At 29.2% G+C, this 18,569-nt stretch overlaps 3 protein-coding genes across 6 annotated transcripts in view; 1 reads left to right on the top strand and 2 right to left on the bottom strand.

The window, feature by feature from the left end:
- LOC130668179 (protein gustavus) overlaps nucleotides 1–11,309 on the top strand; it is a 91,076-nt gene extending 79,767 nt beyond the window's left edge. For all 4 annotated transcript variants that reach the window (XM_057470341.1, XM_057470343.1, XM_057470344.1 and 1 more), the window contains 5 exons: nucleotides 161–549; nucleotides 4,995–5,224; nucleotides 5,329–5,659; nucleotides 6,714–6,872; nucleotides 6,955–11,309. In XM_057470341.1, the coding sequence (XP_057326324.1) occupies nucleotides 161–549; nucleotides 4,995–5,224; nucleotides 5,329–5,659; nucleotides 6,714–6,872; nucleotides 6,955–7,091 (1,246 nt within the window). In that variant the 3' untranslated portion in view covers nucleotides 7,092–11,309. The remainder of the gene's footprint in view (nucleotides 1–160; nucleotides 550–4,994; nucleotides 5,225–5,328; nucleotides 5,660–6,713; nucleotides 6,873–6,954) is intronic.
- A 1,800-nt stretch (nucleotides 11,310–13,109) lies between these two features.
- On the bottom strand, nucleotides 13,110–14,467 carry LOC130668189 (serine/threonine-protein phosphatase 6 regulatory ankyrin repeat subunit C-like). Its single transcript, XM_057470358.1, has 2 exons — nucleotides 14,250–14,467; nucleotides 13,110–14,175 (listed from the first exon to the last, which is right to left on the bottom strand). The coding sequence occupies exons 1-2, from the start codon at nucleotides 14,266–14,268 to the stop codon at nucleotides 13,331–13,333; spliced, it is 864 nt and encodes a 287-aa protein (XP_057326341.1). The 5' UTR covers nucleotides 14,269–14,467; the 3' UTR covers nucleotides 13,110–13,330.
- A 1,250-nt stretch (nucleotides 14,468–15,717) lies between these two features.
- LOC130668546 (uncharacterized) lies at nucleotides 15,718–17,851 on the bottom strand. Its single transcript, XM_057470885.1, has 4 exons — nucleotides 17,566–17,851; nucleotides 16,200–16,465; nucleotides 15,999–16,129; nucleotides 15,718–15,897 (listed from the first exon to the last, which is right to left on the bottom strand). Exons 1-4 carry the CDS (start codon nucleotides 17,849–17,851, stop codon nucleotides 15,756–15,758), a joined length of 825 nt encoding a protein of 274 aa, XP_057326868.1. The 3' UTR covers nucleotides 15,718–15,755.
- Between the last annotated feature and the right edge of the window lie 718 nt (nucleotides 17,852–18,569).

Raw genomic sequence — 18,569 nt, 5'->3', positions numbered from 1 at the left:
GCTCAATCGAATGTGTCATCCATCCGCCATTGGCTTTCTTCGATAGTTTATTCTATCGATTTATTTATAAATTTAATTTAATTTTTTTTTTTTTTTTATTATAATTATCGATTATTTTTGGCGACAATGATGTTAATGATAATTATTTTGGGTGTTTCAGGTATAAATCAACTCGTTGCGTGAACGGTGGCGGGAGCCGCGGATCCGGGGGGACCGGCCCGACGACTGGCGCGACCGGAGGCACCAACGGACTCGTGGGAGATCTCAGTGTCTTAGGAACACGAGGACCTAGCTACGGCGGGGCAGGAAGTGTCGTAGTTGGAGGAGGTGGTGTAGTAGGAGGTGGCAGCCCCAGACGGGTTGCTGGTCAAGAAGGTGGAGTACCTTTGTCCACCGGACACCATCATCACAATAATATTGGGACGAGACCCTATCGGCAGAAGCTATCGACGGGCTGCGTTGAGGTCCGTCATCATAACCACCACCATCGGCACCACCCACACTATCGCGCCCACCATAGGGGCATGACCATGGGCCAAAAGTTATCAGGTGGTTACTCAATTTGAGATATTTATACCCCTTGTTGGTACTCGTTTCAAAGGAAATTTAATTCCCTACAATTTTTGTCTCTTTGAAAAATTGCCTAGAGTCGATAGTTTTCAAAATAGTATTTTGGAATTTTGAAAAAAATATTTATTATTTGTTTAGAAGCCTGTAACTTTTAAATTATTGAGTATAGGGAATTTTTTTGTCAGACAAAATTTTTAGAGAATTAAATTTCCTACAACTTCAGTCCTCATGAAAATTGTCGTAGGATCGATAGTTTTGAAGATAAATCCCTTTGATGTGCTTACAAGAATTTGAATTTAAAAAAAAAATGATTAATTGTTTAAGCGGCTGTAACTTTGAAACTATTGATTACAGAGAAAGTTTCAAAGAGACCAAAGTTGTAGAGAATTAAATTTCCTTTCCAGTGACCGTATATTATGTATACTTATCTCATACATTTCGTAAGATATGATTAATTATATCAGTTTCATAAGAAAACGAATATCTAAGCTCAGTAAATAGAGCTTACAAGTTGATAAATAGTTGGTATCGAGTAAATATAAAGAGATTAGCGTATACATATATGTACTGAGGTCAAGGTCTAGATCCCACGGGGACTTAAATACAAGTTCTAACTTCTCAGCTACTTCAGATACAACAAGTTTAGTTTAAATCAACTAGGCCATCTGAAGATCTTTTTAAAACAACTCGTTCGTTCCCACTCCCACTTTGCTCCCTCCCACACCCGCGGCCCGACTACTTGCTCGAGATATCTTACAGTACATTAGATTACATTACATTATTCTCGCCGTCTTTTCTCTCCATTCGCACTCTTTTTTTTACATTACTGCGATTTGTTTATTTTTTTGGCTGTATGATAAAAGAGTTTTCTCCACGTCCCGACGATTTATCTTGAAAAGTTTAATGAATTTTTTTGTTTTTTTCTTATTTTATATTCTTACGACACTTTAATAGCTTTATCACGACTATTTTTTATTTTTTTATGTCTATTTGCTAAACACTAATGATTTATATCTCAACTACAAAATTTATTTTAAAAATTCCCTGTAAAAAATGGAATTGAAAGTTTTTTGATGGATAATTTTTAAAATTCAATTAAAAGTTCAAGTAAAAAATTTTTTATAAAAAATTAAATTGAAAATTTTTTAATTGATAATTTTAAAAATTCAATTACAAAATTCAAATAAAAAATTCCCTGTAAAAAATTGAATTGACAATTTTTTAATGGATAATTTTTTAAATTCAATTAAAAGATTCAAGTAAAAAATTTTCTATAGAAAATTGAATTGAAAATTTTTAAATTGATAATTTTAAAAATTAAATTACAAAATTCAATTAAAAATTCCTGGAAAAAAATGGAATTGACAATTTTTTAATGGATAATTTTAAAAATTCAATTCAAAGATTCAAGTAAAAAATTTCCTGTAAAAAAATTGAATTGAAAATTTTTTAATTGATAATTTTAAACATTCAAGTAAAAAATTTCCTATAGAAAATTGAATTGAATATTTTGCAATGGATAATTTCAAAAATTCAATTAAAAGATTCAAGTAAAAACTTCCCGGTAAAAAACTGAATTGAAAATTTTTAAATTGACAATTTCAAAAATTAAATTAAAAAATTCAATTATAAGATACAATTAAAAAATTTCCTATAGACAATTAAATTGAAAATTTTTTAATTGATAATTTTAAAAATTCAATTGAAAGATTCGAGTAATAAATTTCTCATGAGCAATTGAATTTAAAATCATTCAGTTGATAATTTTTAGGGAATAACTAGAATAATTTCAAATTAAAAATTAATAATAAAACTTCGACTTTCAAAAAATAATTTAAATAAAAGTATTCAATCAATGTTTTAAAATAATAAATTTACAATTCAAGTTTTCAATGAATAATTTAAATTAAAATTTAATGAACTCTAATTCCATATTAAAATTTGAATCAATACTTTGAAATTTTAATATCTCATAACGAATTTAAATAAAACTTTAGATCCATAACTTCAAGTAAAGATATTTAATTAATTACTTTGATAAAAATAAATTTATGAAAAGAATGTCCGTAAATAAATCATATTTATTTACGACATGGAATTCTGTCACCGAAGACATTCTCATATTTTAAATATTTTTTCTCTGTTATATTTCATCTTTATTTTCTGCATTTTGGTAAAATAAAATCCACGACACCATTTTATGTCTTTCATGGTCCACCTAGACTGTCAGGAACCGTCTCAGAAAATAGTTCAAGCTGACTGTAAGATTCTTTGCTTGGAAACAGAGCACAGAGCATAGAGCATAGGGAGCTGGCAGAAGAAAAGGCATAAAAAAGACCCAAAATAAAATGAAATAGTATAGAGTGAAGTAAAAAATGAGGGAGCCATTGAGCTGCCGAGGGAAGAGAAAAGCTGAGCCAAAGCATAAAGCTACCGTCTCTTGTCCCTCGTCCCTCGTCCCATTTTGCCTCTTTTCCAGACAATAAAAATCGATTTATGGCATTTCATTAATCTGTCCAACGGCTCGGTCTGCAGCTCAACTCCTGCTATCCAGATAAATTTACGATCCGTCCTACGTATTATCCTCGTTGTCCTGATCCTCAACTTTTTCCTTCACCCCGCCCTCTCTCCTTTGTTTTTTGGACTAAAAATCGCGCCTCGATCCCGTCACTCACTTTCTAAATTTCATTTTAACCTTCAAAAATTAAATTCCCTTTTGTTCCAAACCCTAAAGAAAATAATTAAAACTTATAAAATTCATATCTTCGCAACCAATCATCCGAAGTCCTTCTACTTGCGCTCATTTTAAAGCTCAAACATTCCCCTACAACTTTCATTAACCATCAATCTTTTCCCCATCACTATTTTTCCCAATACAAACCTTTAAACCCAACAACTTCTTCTCTCCCCAGAAATTTACCATCTTCTATTTTTACTCCTAGTCCTTCAAAAATTCATATCTCCTCAACCAACCATCCGAAGTCCTTCTACCTGCGCTCATTTTAAAGCTCAAACATTCCTCTACAACTTTGATTAACCATTAATTACTTTCCCATCAATATTTTCCTCAATACAAAATTTCAAACCCAACAACTTTCTAATTTCCCAAAAAAATTACCATCTATTTTTACTTCTAATCCTTCAAAAATTCATATCTCCTCAACCAACCATCCGAAGTCCTTCTACTTGCGCTCATTTTAAAGCTCAAACATTCCTCTACAACTTTGATTAACCATTAATTACTTTCCCATCAATATTTTCCTCAATACAAAATTTCAAACCCAACAACTTTCTAATTTCCCAAAAAAATTACCATCTATTTTTACTTCTAATCCTTCAAAAATTCATATCTCCTCAACCAACCATCCGAAGTCCTTCTACCTGCGCTCATTTTAAAGCTCAAACATTCCTCTACAACTTTGATTAACCATTAATTACTTTCCCATCAATATTTTCCTCAATACAAAATTTCAAACCCAACAACTTTCTAATTTCCCAAAAAAATTACCATCTATTTTTACTTCTAATCCTTCAAAAATTCATATCTCCTCAACCAACCATCCAAAGTCCTTCTACTTGCGCTCATTTTAAAGCTCAAACATTCCCCTGCAACTTTTATTTACCATCAATCACTTTCCCATCAATATTTTCCACGATACAAAATTTTAAACCCAACTACTTTCTAATTTCCCAAAAAATTACCATCTAATTTTACTTCTAACCCTTAAAAAATTCATATCTCCTCAACCAACCATCCAAAGTCCTTCTACTTGCGCTCATTTTGAAGCTCAAACATTCCCCTACAATTTTCATTCACCATTAATCACTTTCCCGCCAATATTTTCCCCGATACAAAATTTCAAACCCAACAACTCTTCCCAGAAAATTACCATCTTCCATTTTAATTTCTAATCCTCCCAAAATTCCAATCCCCGACCTAATTGTCCTTAAAATAACTCCGTCCCAATTAAGAGATCAGACTCCCAGCTATAATTTTCACAGCCCATTGATCTAATTTACTCAATTACTTTCGAGATATTAAATGCTAGACTACTTAGTATGCAGTTATAATTGAGAATTTTAATTTATCTGAAAGGAAAAGTAAAAAAAAAAAAAAAATTAGTAATAAGAATAACAATAAAGGTATTCTTTGATGATGCATTTAAACGGTTGAATTAAAACTACAAAAGTAATGCCAAGAATTAATTAAGCTAATTAAAATGAAGGATATAATTGTAGGTTTTGTATTGTTGCCGAGCAAGTAATTAAGTTTACAGTAGAAAAAAAAAAAAAAAAAGAAGTAAATGGGGTGTAGACGGTAACTGGTGCAAAGCACAAACGAATAAAAAATAAAACCGAGTAAGAGTAATTGTAATAAACAAGTATTTTATTTATTTACTTATATTTTTTTATATTTTTTTTAGGTGGCGTGAAGAGCGTGACGCGCGAAAGCGGAGCCGGAGCAGGCGGCGGCGTTGGTATCGGGGGTGGAGTTGCACTAGCGTACAAACCCGTGGTACCACGAGAAATAGCACAAGATTTTTCACGACCAACTAGACTCGATGTATTACTTGACATGCCATCAGCTACCAAGGACACACAAGTCCACCATGGGTGGAACGCTGAGGACAGAAGTCTCAACATATTTGTCAAAGTAAGTATTCTACTTTATGTTTGTTGAGATAATGAGGGCGAGGGGGATGATGATGATGATGATGATGATGATGATGGGGATACTGATTGATGGTCTGATTTCAGGAGGACGACAAACTGACGTTCCACCGACACCCCGTTGCACAGAGCACGGACTGCATACGAGGGAAGGTGGGGTACACTAAGGGGATGCACGTCTGGGAGGTGCACTGGAGCACGAGACAACGAGGCACTCACGCGGTGGTGGGCGTCGCGACGGCCGAAGCGCCGCTACACAGTGTCGGGTATCAGAGCCTAGTCGGCAACAACGCGCTCAGTTGGGGCTGGGATCTCACTAGAAATAGACTTTATCATGATTCGAAAAACTCACAGGGTGATGTCTACCCCTCGTTATTGAAACCTGATGAAACTTTTGTTGTACCAGATAAATTTTTGGGTATGTTTTGATTTTTATAAGAAATTTTTATTATTATTATTTTATTAAATTTTGAGTACAAGTTCGTGATTAAAATTTCTATTAAAAATTTTGAGTACGACTTCAAATAGAAATTTTAGTAAAAATTTTGAGTATAAGTTCGTGATAAAAATTTCAAATGAAAATTTTAGTAAAAATTTTGAGTACAAGTTTGTGATTAAAATTTCAATTAAAAATTTTGAGTACAACTTCAAATGGAAATTTTAGTAAAAATTTTGAGTAAAAGTTTGTGATAAAAATTTCAAATGAAAATTTTAGTAAAAATTTTGAGTACAAGTTTGTCTTAAAAATTTCAAATAAAAATTTTAGTATAAATTTTAAATACAAGTTTGTCATAAAAAATTTTTTAAAAAATTCTGTGCCAAAACATTTAAGCAAAAATTTTAATTACAAACTTGAGGTAAAAGTTTTGAATACAAGTTTGTAGTAAAAATTTAAAATAAAAGTTTTGAGTACAAGTTTGTCATAAAAATTTCAAATAATAATTTTAGTAAAAATTTTAAATACAAGTTTGTCATAAAAAATTTTTAATAAAATTCGGTGCCAAAATATTTAAGTAAAAATTTTAATTACAAGCTTGTGGTAAAAATTTTAGTAAAAATTTTGAATACAAGTTTGGGGTAAAAATTTAAAATAAAAATTTTGAGTACAAGTTTGTCATAAAAAATTTTTAATGAAATTCTGTGCCAAAATATTTGAGTAAAAATTTTAATTACAAGCTTGAGGTAAAAATTTTAGTAAAAATTTTGAATACAAGTTTGGGGTAAAAATTTTTAATAAAAATTTTGAGTACAAGTTTGTCATAAAAAATTTTTAATAAAATTCTGTGCCAAAATATTTTAGTAAAAATTTTAATTACAATTTTGTGATAAAAATTATTGAATACGATTTTTTTATTAAAAATTTTTTTGATAAATTCCATTATATGTTAAATTTAAAAAAATGATTAATTTAATAATGAATTAATAATCAAAACTTGAATATAAATATTAATAATAAAATAAAATATTTGCAGTTGTCTTAGACATGGATGAAGGAACACTAGCCTTCGTAGTGGATGGCCAGTATCTAGGAGTAGCATTTCGTAATTTAAAAGGCCGCAAACTCTACCCTATAGTATCAGCAGTATGGGGCCATTGTGAAATAACAATGAAATATCTCGGCGGTCTTGATCGTAAGTCCAAAAAATTCTCGCACTCTCATTGCCACGAAAAATTCCCAATGTACAGTTGACTAATTAATTAATAAACTTGCAGCCGAACCACTGCCACTAATGGACCTGTGCCGGCGAGTGATCCGCCAGCGAGTCGGCAAACACCGGCTGGAAAAAATCCAGGAACTAAACCTTCCCCAAGCTATGAAAACTTATCTCCTCTACCGCGACAGGAGGTAACCAATTGAAGCTGAGGGTAAAATAGCCACACTAACCAGCCAAACGAGCCCATCGTCATCGTCAGCGAAACCGCCAGCAGCAGCAGCGACCGCGACCGCTGAAAATCTAAATCTAAATCTAAACACTAACAGTAAAAATATAAATATAAATAAAAATGATTTTATTATTTCGACTGCTACTAAACCGCATCGTCGCAACAAAAATCAGGACCTCGGTCTCATGCCCACAAGTAACCGCGTGTCTCATATATTTATTGAAAAAATAAATAATTGTTCTATTGAAGTTTATAAATTGATAGAAGTGTGCGAATTATTTGAAATTATTTTTTAGTAGACCGGATATTAATATTCGATTTTAAATTCAAATTATTTATAAAAAATTCGAATTATTTGTAAATTTTTTAAGACTTCAATTTAATGATAAATTTTCAAAAAAAATTTTGTAATTTATCACGTCAGAATAAAATTTAATATTCAAAATTAGAACTGAATAAATGGAGTCTAATATAAAAATTTTGAAAATTGAATTAAAAAATAATTCAAAATTTCAAATTTGTAATCGAATAATTAATATTCGATTTTAAATTCAAATTATTTGTAAAAATTTGAATATTTTGTGAATTTTCGAATTATGTATAAAATTTCAAATTATTTGTAAATTTTTTAAGACTTCAATTTATTGATAAATTTTCAAAAAAAATTTTGTAATTTATCACGTCAGAATAAGATTTAATATTCGAAATTAGAACTGAATAATTGGAGTCTGATCGAATAATTGGAGGATTAAATTTAAAAAAAATTCAAAATTTCAAATTTGTAATCGAATAATTAATGTTCGATTTTAAATTCAAACTTGTAAAAATTTGAATATTTTGTTAATTTTCGAATACTTCAATTTATTGATAAATTTTCAAAAAAAATTTTGAAATTTATCAGATGTTGAAATTAAATTAAATATTCGAAATGAGAACTGGAAATTGAAGTCTGATCGAATAATTTGAAGATGAAATTTAAAAATAATTCAAAATTTCAAATTTGTAATCGAATAATTAATATTCTATTTGATTAGTATTCGCACATCTTCTATAAAAAAATTAATTACGTCATTAATCTCAATAAATAATTAAAAAAATACAAGAACCATAATTATTAATGATAAAAAATCCGCAGAGTCGGTAAATTAATAAATAAATAAATAAATAAATTATAGAAAATTATTAGATAATTATTTGTTATTTTTATGTTATCGATATTTGATTACCAGTACCAGATTTTTTTAATTAATTGTTAGTAACAATGGTCGAAAATAATAATTATTATTTCCAAGTATTTAATTTGAAAAATAATTATCTACGTGATAAAAATAAGTGTGATTTTGTTTTATTATTTTTTTCTATTAATTATAAATAAATAATCATCATAATTAAGTAAATTAATTAATTAAATAATTAACTAAAAAAAAGTATGAGAAACCTGACCAGGAAAATTATTGAGAGACACGACGGAACCGATTGTAAAAAAATAATCCACGATTGGCCAGTAAAAAAAATCTAGACTTAGTCGAGCCGTGGATTATTTTTAGCCTTCGCTAGCTAGCGCTAAATAACCAATTAAGTAACAAATATATTAACAAAACATCAGGTGCAAGTCTAGTCCAGCGTTAATGGGCATAATTTATTATTTTTCCTGTGGGCACATTTTTTGCGTCGACAAAAATTTATTATTTTTAAATCAAGTGCAACGAGCGGTTTCTCGGTATATATATACATATATATATACATATACATATAAATATATATATTCATACCCCTGATTAAAAATTCCAATTGAATCTGAATGAAACTCAATTGGATTTTTATCAGATTCAATTAGAAACCAACAGCCAATCAGAATTACTCGGGAGTGTCCAAGCATTCAATTAAAATTTTCCAATCAGATTTAATTAGAAAATAATTAATTGATTTTCTAATTAAATCCAATAAAAATTTTTTAATCAGAATCTATCGGAAAATAATTTTTTTTTCGGATTCAATCGAAGTTTTTAATCAGGAGTATAAATATATATACATATATATATATTATATATAATTATAAATATAGATAATGGACTAAATAATTGCGAGTGTGTATAGTGATTTATTAAGATTATTAATGATTAATTGATTATTATTATTATTGATTAATTAATTAATTATTGGTTATTAATTATTGATAAATTGACGGAAGAACTTTATAACTTCCATAGACTCAAAAAAATATTTTCTAAGCATGTTAGTTTTAAATATTGATTAATTCATTTTATATATATATGTATATGGTATATATATATATATATATATATATATATATATATATATATATATTAATGGTGTGTATGAGATAAGAGGCAGGTTTATTAAATGAGTTTGATGATTAAGATGAGGATTAAAAACGATTAGTAAGATTAAGGTTCTTGTATTTGAGCTAGTGTGCGGTTTATGGTTAAAAAAAAAAAATAAATAAATAAAATTTGCTTTTTCTATAAAGAAAAAAATTAAGAAAGTAATTTAAGCTTATGAATAATTTTTCATAAGCTTTTTAATGCGTATATTGTAATTACAAGTTATAATTAATTAATAAATAAAATAAAATAATTAATTAAAATTAGTCATTTAAATAAATTGATTTTTATATAAACGATTGTTTAAATACAAACAAGAGCTTTGTTTCGTAGGTTACGATCCAGGAGAAATTCATTTCTTTGTTTCAATTCAGCCGTAATTACGAGTGTGAATATACCAGACATCAGACAAATTTATAATTATAAGTAAATAATTAAAAAAAAAATATTTACAAAAAATGCACTCATTAATTTCCAAATTTTTGAACCGCAATTTTTAAAAATTTTATTTTATTAATTATTTGCTCTATTAATTTTTAATTTATCTAATGTCTGATACATTCGCACTCACCCGTAATTACTTTTCTTTTCTAACCTCAATTTCTACAAACAAACAAAGTTCTAACCTCGTTTCGCACCCGGTCTAGACTTGAACAATAAACAAGACTTTGTTTTTTAATTTTCATTTACAAAAAACAATTAATTACTTTTTACTGAGTAATTAAAAAGTAAAACAATCCTGCGCAATACAGGTTGTCTTCCAAATTGAACTTTGTTTCGAACTTTTTCAATCGTTGATTAACAAAACCAATTAAACAAACAAACAAACAAACTATAAAAAGTAAACAAACAATTGATTTTTTAAAAAAATGATCTCACAAACGAGTAGCCCGTCCCTGTAAATACAATTGCACACCCTCGTGTATTTGTCTAATTACCTTTCAGTTCGCCATTATAAATAAAACAAACAAACAAACAAAATAATTTGTATCTACAAACTATAAGTAAAAAATCTAAATAAAATAATAAGTTAATAAAAGAAAACAATCACGAATTGTAACCTCAAATTCGTGGGTGTGCATTACACTGATTGTATAGAAACAAAATAATAAAAATAAAAAGTAAGACTCATTAATTAAAATGAGATGTATTAAGAGAAATAATATATAATCATTTATATATAAATGAATAAAAAAATATATATAAATATTATTGTTTATTTTTTCTCAGTTATCCTCATCTGGGTGTTCAGTGAAACAAAGCAAACAAAGTGAAACAAAGTAACACCGCCAAGCCTAAACATCACACAGAGCACATTTACTAGCGTATTAAATAAATAAATAAATGAATGAATAACATGAAGTTAATTAATAAATAAATGAAAATAGACACGATTATTAACATGAACGAGTACATGTACAAATAAATAATTTATAAATAAATAAAGTGATGATTTAACTGGAGCACGAGCTAATTAACTAACTAGTTAATTACTAATCCAATAAATAATAATTATTATTATTTATTGATTATTAATTAAAAATTGATACTGAAGTTAGCTGACGTCTAATAATTTTTGGATTTTTTTTAAACAATAAATTAAAAAAAAAAAATATTTGAAAAAATTGCACCTGTAGTTTTTAAAATTTTCTACATGTGCATTTTTTTAGTTTTTTTTTTGCGATTTATTTGGATAAAAAAAAACAAAAATTGTTAATCGTCAGTCAACTTCAGGATCATTAAAAATTTGATTATTATTTGGAAAAAAAAAAAAAAAAAACTATAATATGCAAACTTGGATGGAAAATATAAAGCACTACTGTCTTGTAATTATGATAATACTATTTTATAATCGGGCGAGTGGTAGATTTATGTGAAAGGACGATTCAAAACTAGAGTTAACGTGTTGTAAATATTATTAATAATTGTCTTTAATTGATTAATTATTCATTAGTTATTAATTATAAGTTGTAATTGTAATTGATATTGTATTAGTTGTTTATTGGTTTATTATTAAGTGAATTTTTCTTTTGTATGTGACAATTATTTTAAATAATTATTATTATTATCAATGTCGATTTTATTCAAGACTTGGTAAGAGTTAGAGATACAAGGAAGTAAGAAATAGTTTTTTTTTTTTTTTTTAAGGCTGATGAGAGGTTTTTTTAAGAGTAGCAGGACAACACGTTAATTGTAAGAGATGCGATTAAAATGATTATAAAGTTGTAAAAAATGATAATAAATAATAAATGAAAAAAGTTTTGGGCTTTTGATTTTTAGTTTCAGTAAGAAATTTGTTACTGTAAATTACAGTTATTTTTAATTTACTGCACACCTCGAGGGTGGTGTGCAATCGAAATTTTTTTTTTTGGCTGATTAACTGACGTTAAATCGGTCTTTTGATTACAGGAAATAGGTTAATTTGTATACTAGTACTACGACAATTAATTGTCGGTTTATTGTTCTATTGATTTTAAATTAACTGTTTGAATCCAAGACATCGGTGTGTCAATTGTCCCTGATTAAACAACTGAATTCGATCGAATTAAACAGAATTAAATTTTTAATTCGGATAAATTCTGTTAATTCGGTACCTAACTTAAAAATGAATTCTGTCTAATTCGGCAGGAAAACCAGAATTTGTCCAAATTAAAACGAATTTGAATAATTCTATTCGGTTTAATTCTGATTAATTCGAAAATAATTCTCCTATTTCTGGTTCTGAATCCGAATTAAACTGAATTAAAACGAATTTGGAATTTTTAAATCGGTTTTATTCTGTTTAATTCAAATTTAAATTTTCAATTCAGTCGAATTCTGTTTTGCAGAATTCGACAGAATATAACAGAATTAAAATTTTTACTTCGGTCGAATTCAGTTGTTTAATCAGGGGTCTGTAAGAATCTTCGGGCTCTGATTAAAAAACTGAATTTCACCGAATTGAAAATTTTAATTCTGTTATGTTTTGTTAAATTCAGACAGAATTTAATAGAATTCAATATTATTTCCGAATTGAACAGAATAAAATCGATTTAAAATTTTTGAATTGGTTTCAATTTGGTTTATTTCGGAGCCAGAACTAGAAATTTACGAATTAAACAGAATAGAATTATTTAAATTCGTTTCAATTTGGATAAATTCTGGTTTTCCTGCCGAATTAGACAGAATTATTTTTTAGGTTAAGTACCGAATTAACAAAATTTATCTGAATTCTATAGAATTAAAAGTTCAATTCGATCGAACTCAGTTGTATAATCAGAGGAAGCTAACTCTAGAAAAATATAATATTGACCTGTGATAAAAAATAAATTTTTTTTCTGAGCTTCTAAGAAATTCCGTAGAAAATCTAGCACACTGAAGGTAAAAAAAAATTTCTACAGTTCAAAGAAATTTCGGATTTGTCACCGTCTAAGAAATTCATGTGGGATTACATGGGAACCCATAGGAATCCATCTAGGAAACATTTGAATTCCCATTTCCCCACTAATTTCTGGCAGCAGCTCTAATGTCACAGGATTGAAAAAGTAAAAGTAACACCTGAGAAAAAAAGGCGAAATATTGATAATAAAATTTGAACTGAACGTAAACTAAAATTATGAACTAAAAAAAATTATAATTGCAACAAGTGATTGATGTATGCATTTTTGGAATATCTAGCCTTATATTTATTTATATAAATTAAAATTTATTTACATGACAGTTCAAACAAGATAAATACAGTGTTAAATTGGCACACCAAAGTGTTAAAAATTCAACACTCAGAATTTTACACACGTTTTTTTTACACTTTGACGATTCGTTTTTTACTGTGTGAAGAATGATAACAATGATGATACTAAATGACACCTTATTCATATTAATTATATACAACAAGCAGCAGCCAATAACTTCAAATCATATTCATCAAGAAAAAACATTATTTCCTCCCAACAATCCATTGGTAACAGTCTCAAAATTTCATATGAACCATGCGCACGAATTTTTTCCATCCCTGCACTTTTTTTCTTCCCTCGATATAATTTCGCATTAATCATATGAGCATATAACGGAAACTTGTGCCAATAATTATTTGAATAAAACCCGCGTAAAATTTCTTCGTTTCTCACATACAAGTCCAAGTACTTCTGCTTTGTCAAAATATCATACAAAGAAACATCACCAAGTTTTTCTTTTTTCAAATTTTCTATTTCCAACTTACACCTGTTTTCAAACTTAGTGTCGTCATCCGCACTCTTGTAATCTCCGTTTAAATAACAACAAGCCGATTTATAATTTTTTTCATGGACATAAAAACCAGCGATTTTTAATTTGAAAATATGTTCACTCAAAATCCGTTCTATTCTGTCGTCATTCTCAAAATTGAAGTTATAGCTCATAGAGCAACTAGTATAACAACAATAATAAAAGTCATCAATTGGATTCCGGCCGTTTTTCGACCTAATGTTTATATCAGCGCCCAAATTCAGTAGAGTCTTTATGGCCATTGCTTTTCCACTTTGAACTGCAATATGAAGTGCGGTCCTCCCATATTTATCTTTGAAATCAACAAAAGCGTCGTGACTAATCAAAATATCAATCGATCTTCGGCAGTCATGTTGGGCAGCGCAATGTAGCCACGGTGTCCCCCTTTGGTCGGTTGTATTCAAGTCCACATGATCTCCGCTAGATGCAAGCTCTGCTATGAAGCCTCCCGGTCCTGGAAAATCTATTTTTTGTTTTTTTTTTTAGTATAAAATATTTATTCGAATTATTTAATTACTTAATTAACTGAGTACTTACGTATTTCAGTTCTACTCATTATATCACTTGAGTATTTTCCAAAACGGAAGTAAGGTTGGAAAATATAAACTACTTTGCACGTGTATTCACTTCGTTTGCTTAACGGTAGAGAATGTTTGGGCCTCTAGCCTCTACTTTGCAATAACCAGGTATTCGCTTCGTTTACTGAACGGCAAAGAATGTTCGGGCCTCTTTTTTCATGCGTTCATGCGAATATTTGAGTAGAGGGGGGTAAGCTGGTAGGGAAACATCTTAAGTCCCCTTAAGCATTAAGTCACTGGTGACCCTAATGACTTTTGTAAATACGGAGTGGTAGGTAATAGAGATTCTTCAGGTATATGCATCTAATTTTAGACTAGAGAACCCCTATAGTAGATAGTATAGCTCACGACAATGTTACATTACCATAAGATAGCAAACTATAGGTTTGTTGAATAGGGAGTGTCTGTGAACCTGACACGAGGTGTCCGTTCTTGTAAAATTGGAACAGCCGAAAATTTACGAACACGGTGTTCATTTTTTTCCCTGAGGATTTAACTCCGAACATGAGCGAAAAGTCGCCAGTATTTTCAGCAATTTTAGGATAGGAGGCCTAGAAAATATTAAGTTATGATTATTTGCGCCTAAAATGAGAGAAATTTCTTTACTTTCCATATAGAAAAGGAGTTCTGAGACCTCCGGGACAATTTCGGGCCATTTAGAGAAAATTTCAGGACATATTCGTCCCCTTTCTGAGTAAACCTCATAACTGTAGTTATAATTTTGTTCAGAAATCGGTAAAAGCATCATTCTGTTACACGTGCGTTAATGAAAAAATGGAAATTCAAAAGTCTCTTGAACATTCTGTTATAATTATTAAAATTTGAAGCTTTTTTTTACGCAATAGCAGTACGAAAGAATGTTTTTCACACATCCCTGATTTAAAAACTCCGATTGAAACCGCCGAATTCCGATTGAAATCCGATAGACTTAATCAGAATTCATTGGTTTCAATCGGAGTTTTTAATCAGGGATAATTTTAACTATCAAAAAAATTTAATTACGACGTTGACCCAGAAAGGGGACGATATGCCCTGACCCATGTATCTGTTAAGAATTTAAAACAAACTAAATGTTTTTCGCGAATATTTTCAACTATTTTACCTTAGAAGACCCTAGAAAATATCAAGGTATGATTACTTTCACCTAAAATGATATAAATTTCCCTATTTCCCAAAAAAAAAAAGGACTCTGACACCTCCGGGAAATTTTCGGAACAAAATAAATTTAATTACTACCGACATCTGTAATTTTTTTTATCAGCCGTACGCCTGATACAACACCAACTACTGAATGAAATTGATGAGATGTCAACGAACTCTCCACCTGCCAAAAAAAGGAAACTAATTTACCCTAAAAAATTCCCTCCCAATCAATCAAGGAAAAAAAAATTAAGACAAAATTTATTTAACTTTATTGTCATCTCATTTGTTACATCATTTATTTCTACATCTTACAGCACAATTATCATTGATGCGGTTTATCAACCGGAAGTACGCAATCACGGTAAAGAACATTGCAGTCATCCCCGCGGAGTCCAGCGGCCGCTGCATCTTGAACAAGACGATCCCATCCGGAAATACGTTTCAATGTTTTCTTAACACTACGTCTGTATTTTTGATTATTTATAAATTTAAAAGATCATTATATTTGTAATCGTAATCAGTAAATATATCATACAGGTGAATAATAAAATTGATGAATACTAACGTTAAATATTTAGCAAATTTAATCCCTCGGTACCCAAAGTCGGTCATCAGCTCCCGGTTTTCCAGGCAAATCGTTCTTTGGATGCATCTCACTTTTGAGTCAGTGTTCAAAATTTCTTCTTGCTCTGGAGTCTGTTAATTTTACTTCAATTTATTATTTTATTCAAGACTTCAAATGCTAATTAATTATTTCTGGATTTACCAGTGGATCGATTTCGAAAGACAAATCTCTTTTTTTTCGGGACGATAGCGCATTTACGAGATCATCTTTGCGTTTCGCAGCGATCATCGATCCTTGAATTATCGCAAATAGTGTAAGGAGACCAATAAACAGTGCGACGGTCATAAATTTAGGCGACATTCCTAATTGGTTGTTTGGATTCTGGCCTATTAAGGGGTATCCGATTTCGGGATAACCGTAAGGTGTCCAAGGTTCACTGCGATACGCTAATGTCGATGGTATTGGCTCTGTAATTATTATTATTATTGATACTAATAATTTTTTTATTTTGTCATTTGAAAACAGAATAAAATTTCAATAAATTTTCAAAGTTTAAAGACTGAAGTCTAACGAAAGTTCTTTGTCTGGATAAAAGCGTAGATGGGAAAAGAAATATCAAGAGCGAGGAAATGAATTTCGTCGAGGGTAAAGATAATGAAAGTACTAGAGAATTTAATTTGGAATGTGTTAAAGTACTTATATCAAATTCATTAATTTATAATATGATTTGGTTTACTATCGATTTAATATTTTATGGTTTTTATTGAGAGCTAATTTCATTAAATATATTTTAGACGCTCGTTTCTATACGCGAGTGATTTAAATCAGTTAGTAAGTAAATTTAAAAATCTTGAATTAAATATTTTTTTTTAATTTTATGTTTGAAATTCATTTATTTACTCGAAAAAAGTATTTTTTTAGCATTTTCAATGACGTAAAATTGAGTTTTAATGTCCTGAGCGAGTTATTTGCTGCGCGAGCCTTCGGCTCATGCTGCCAACGTATAAATTATCCCATTTTTTTATTGATTATTAATCTAAAAGAATTGATTTGGACATTATTAAGTATTTTTAGAGAGCTAAGACTAATTTCAAAGGTCAGTGCGAGTAATTAGCCGAAGGCTAATGCTACCAACGTATGAATTATTCCATTTTGTCACTAATTTTTATTCTAAATGAATTATTTCAAGTATTATTAAGTATCTTTAATGAGCTAAGACTGATTTTTAAGGCTGGAACGAGTAATTAACCGCGTGAGCCTTTGGCTAATGCTGCCAACGTATGAATTAGTCCATTTTTTTACTAATTATTACTCTAAATGAGTTATTCTAAACATGATTAAGTATTTTTAGTGATCAAGGATTGATTTTAAAGCCTAGAGCGAGTGATTTGCTGCATGAGCCTTTGGCTAATGCTGCCAACATACATAATATTCAATTTTTGAATGGAAAAAATCAATAATTTATTAATAAATTGCACTAATAATGTATAATAAATGTCTGCGGACAGTAAAAAAAAATTATTATTCCAGTTTTTGACTTAAAAATAATTAAAAAATGAATAATTACCAGGTAAAAAATAATTTGGAGGCATTGACTGATGTACTTCTGTAGAATAAGGTGACGTTTGCATTACTTCAGCGTCACTAGGTGGCCACCACTCATTTTTTCTCACTATCGTCGTATTTAAAACCGTATTTAGCATCGGAGTATTGCTTCCAGGACTAGTGGGGCTCGAAATCGGATTTAGAAGCGTCGTCTGATTGTCAGGAAATGTCACCGTAGGCGGCAGAGCGTTCACGAAATGAACGAATATAAGTTTGATAAATATAAATGCGAGAATTCGGTACTTCATCTTCGGATTTTGTGCAAAGACTAAAATTGTTTTATTATCCCGCGTTTATTTAAAACCCGAATGCGGAATAAGTATTTTACAATTCAAATTACGGTTATTTATATTAAAGTAATTTATTGTATTTCAAACTTATCATCTGCTTCGATGAATAAATTAATTTAATATACAGTTATAATTTGATTTTTATAATAAAAAATTCAAATATAACTGTCGAGGTAAAATGGACATGAAATTTTTTTATTACAATTTGAATAAAATTATTTTATTATTTATTAATTTAATATCAATGCCACGTGTGTATTTTATTAACATGGACATCAATATACTAAATAAAGTTTCTTTGTTTCAAGTCTATATATATATAAATATATATAACTTCAATGAAGTTAAAACTTTTATCCTTCAATGACGTCAATTCTGAATAAAAAAAAATAACATCTCTTGAAAAACAAATCGATCAATTCAAGGTAAAAAATTTAACTGGAAAATTTGACGGTGTCCATTTTACCTCACCTATTTTTATAAGTAAACACGATAAATATACATTTTATATTTATTAGCTGATGAAAGTTTAAAAATTTATCCCCTAAATTTTATTATTTATTTATGGAGTAGTTTTGTTTATAAAATTTACGAGCTGAATTAATTTACATATATACTGATGTAATAAAACACGAAGGGATATTTTTTTGATTGGGGTAGGTAGTGCCAAGTGCGT

The sequence above is a fragment of the Microplitis mediator genome, chromosome 5 (genome assembly GCF_029852145.1).
Source record: "Microplitis mediator isolate UGA2020A chromosome 5, iyMicMedi2.1, whole genome shotgun sequence".
In the NCBI taxonomy this organism is placed as follows: Eukaryota; Metazoa; Arthropoda; class Insecta; order Hymenoptera; family Braconidae; genus Microplitis; species Microplitis mediator.
Note: the sequence above shows the minus strand (reverse complement) of the source record. Positions and strands in the feature narration are given on the sequence as shown.

What these genes read in the sequence shown, in the direction of transcription:
- LOC130668546 (XM_057470885.1), bottom strand. Translation starts at nt 17,851, where the DNA reads ATGAAGTACCGAATTCTCGCATTTATATTTATCAAACTTATATTCGTT. An exon ending in TCCAAATTATTTTTTACCTG is followed by an intron (nt 16,466 to 17,565) that starts GTAATTATTCAT and finishes TAATAATTACAG; the next exon opens with AGCCAATACCATCGACATTA. An exon ending in CTTTCGAAATCGATCCACTG is followed by an intron (nt 16,130 to 16,199) that starts GTAAATCCAGAA and finishes TAAAATTAACAG; the next exon opens with ACTCCAGAGCAAGAAGAAAT.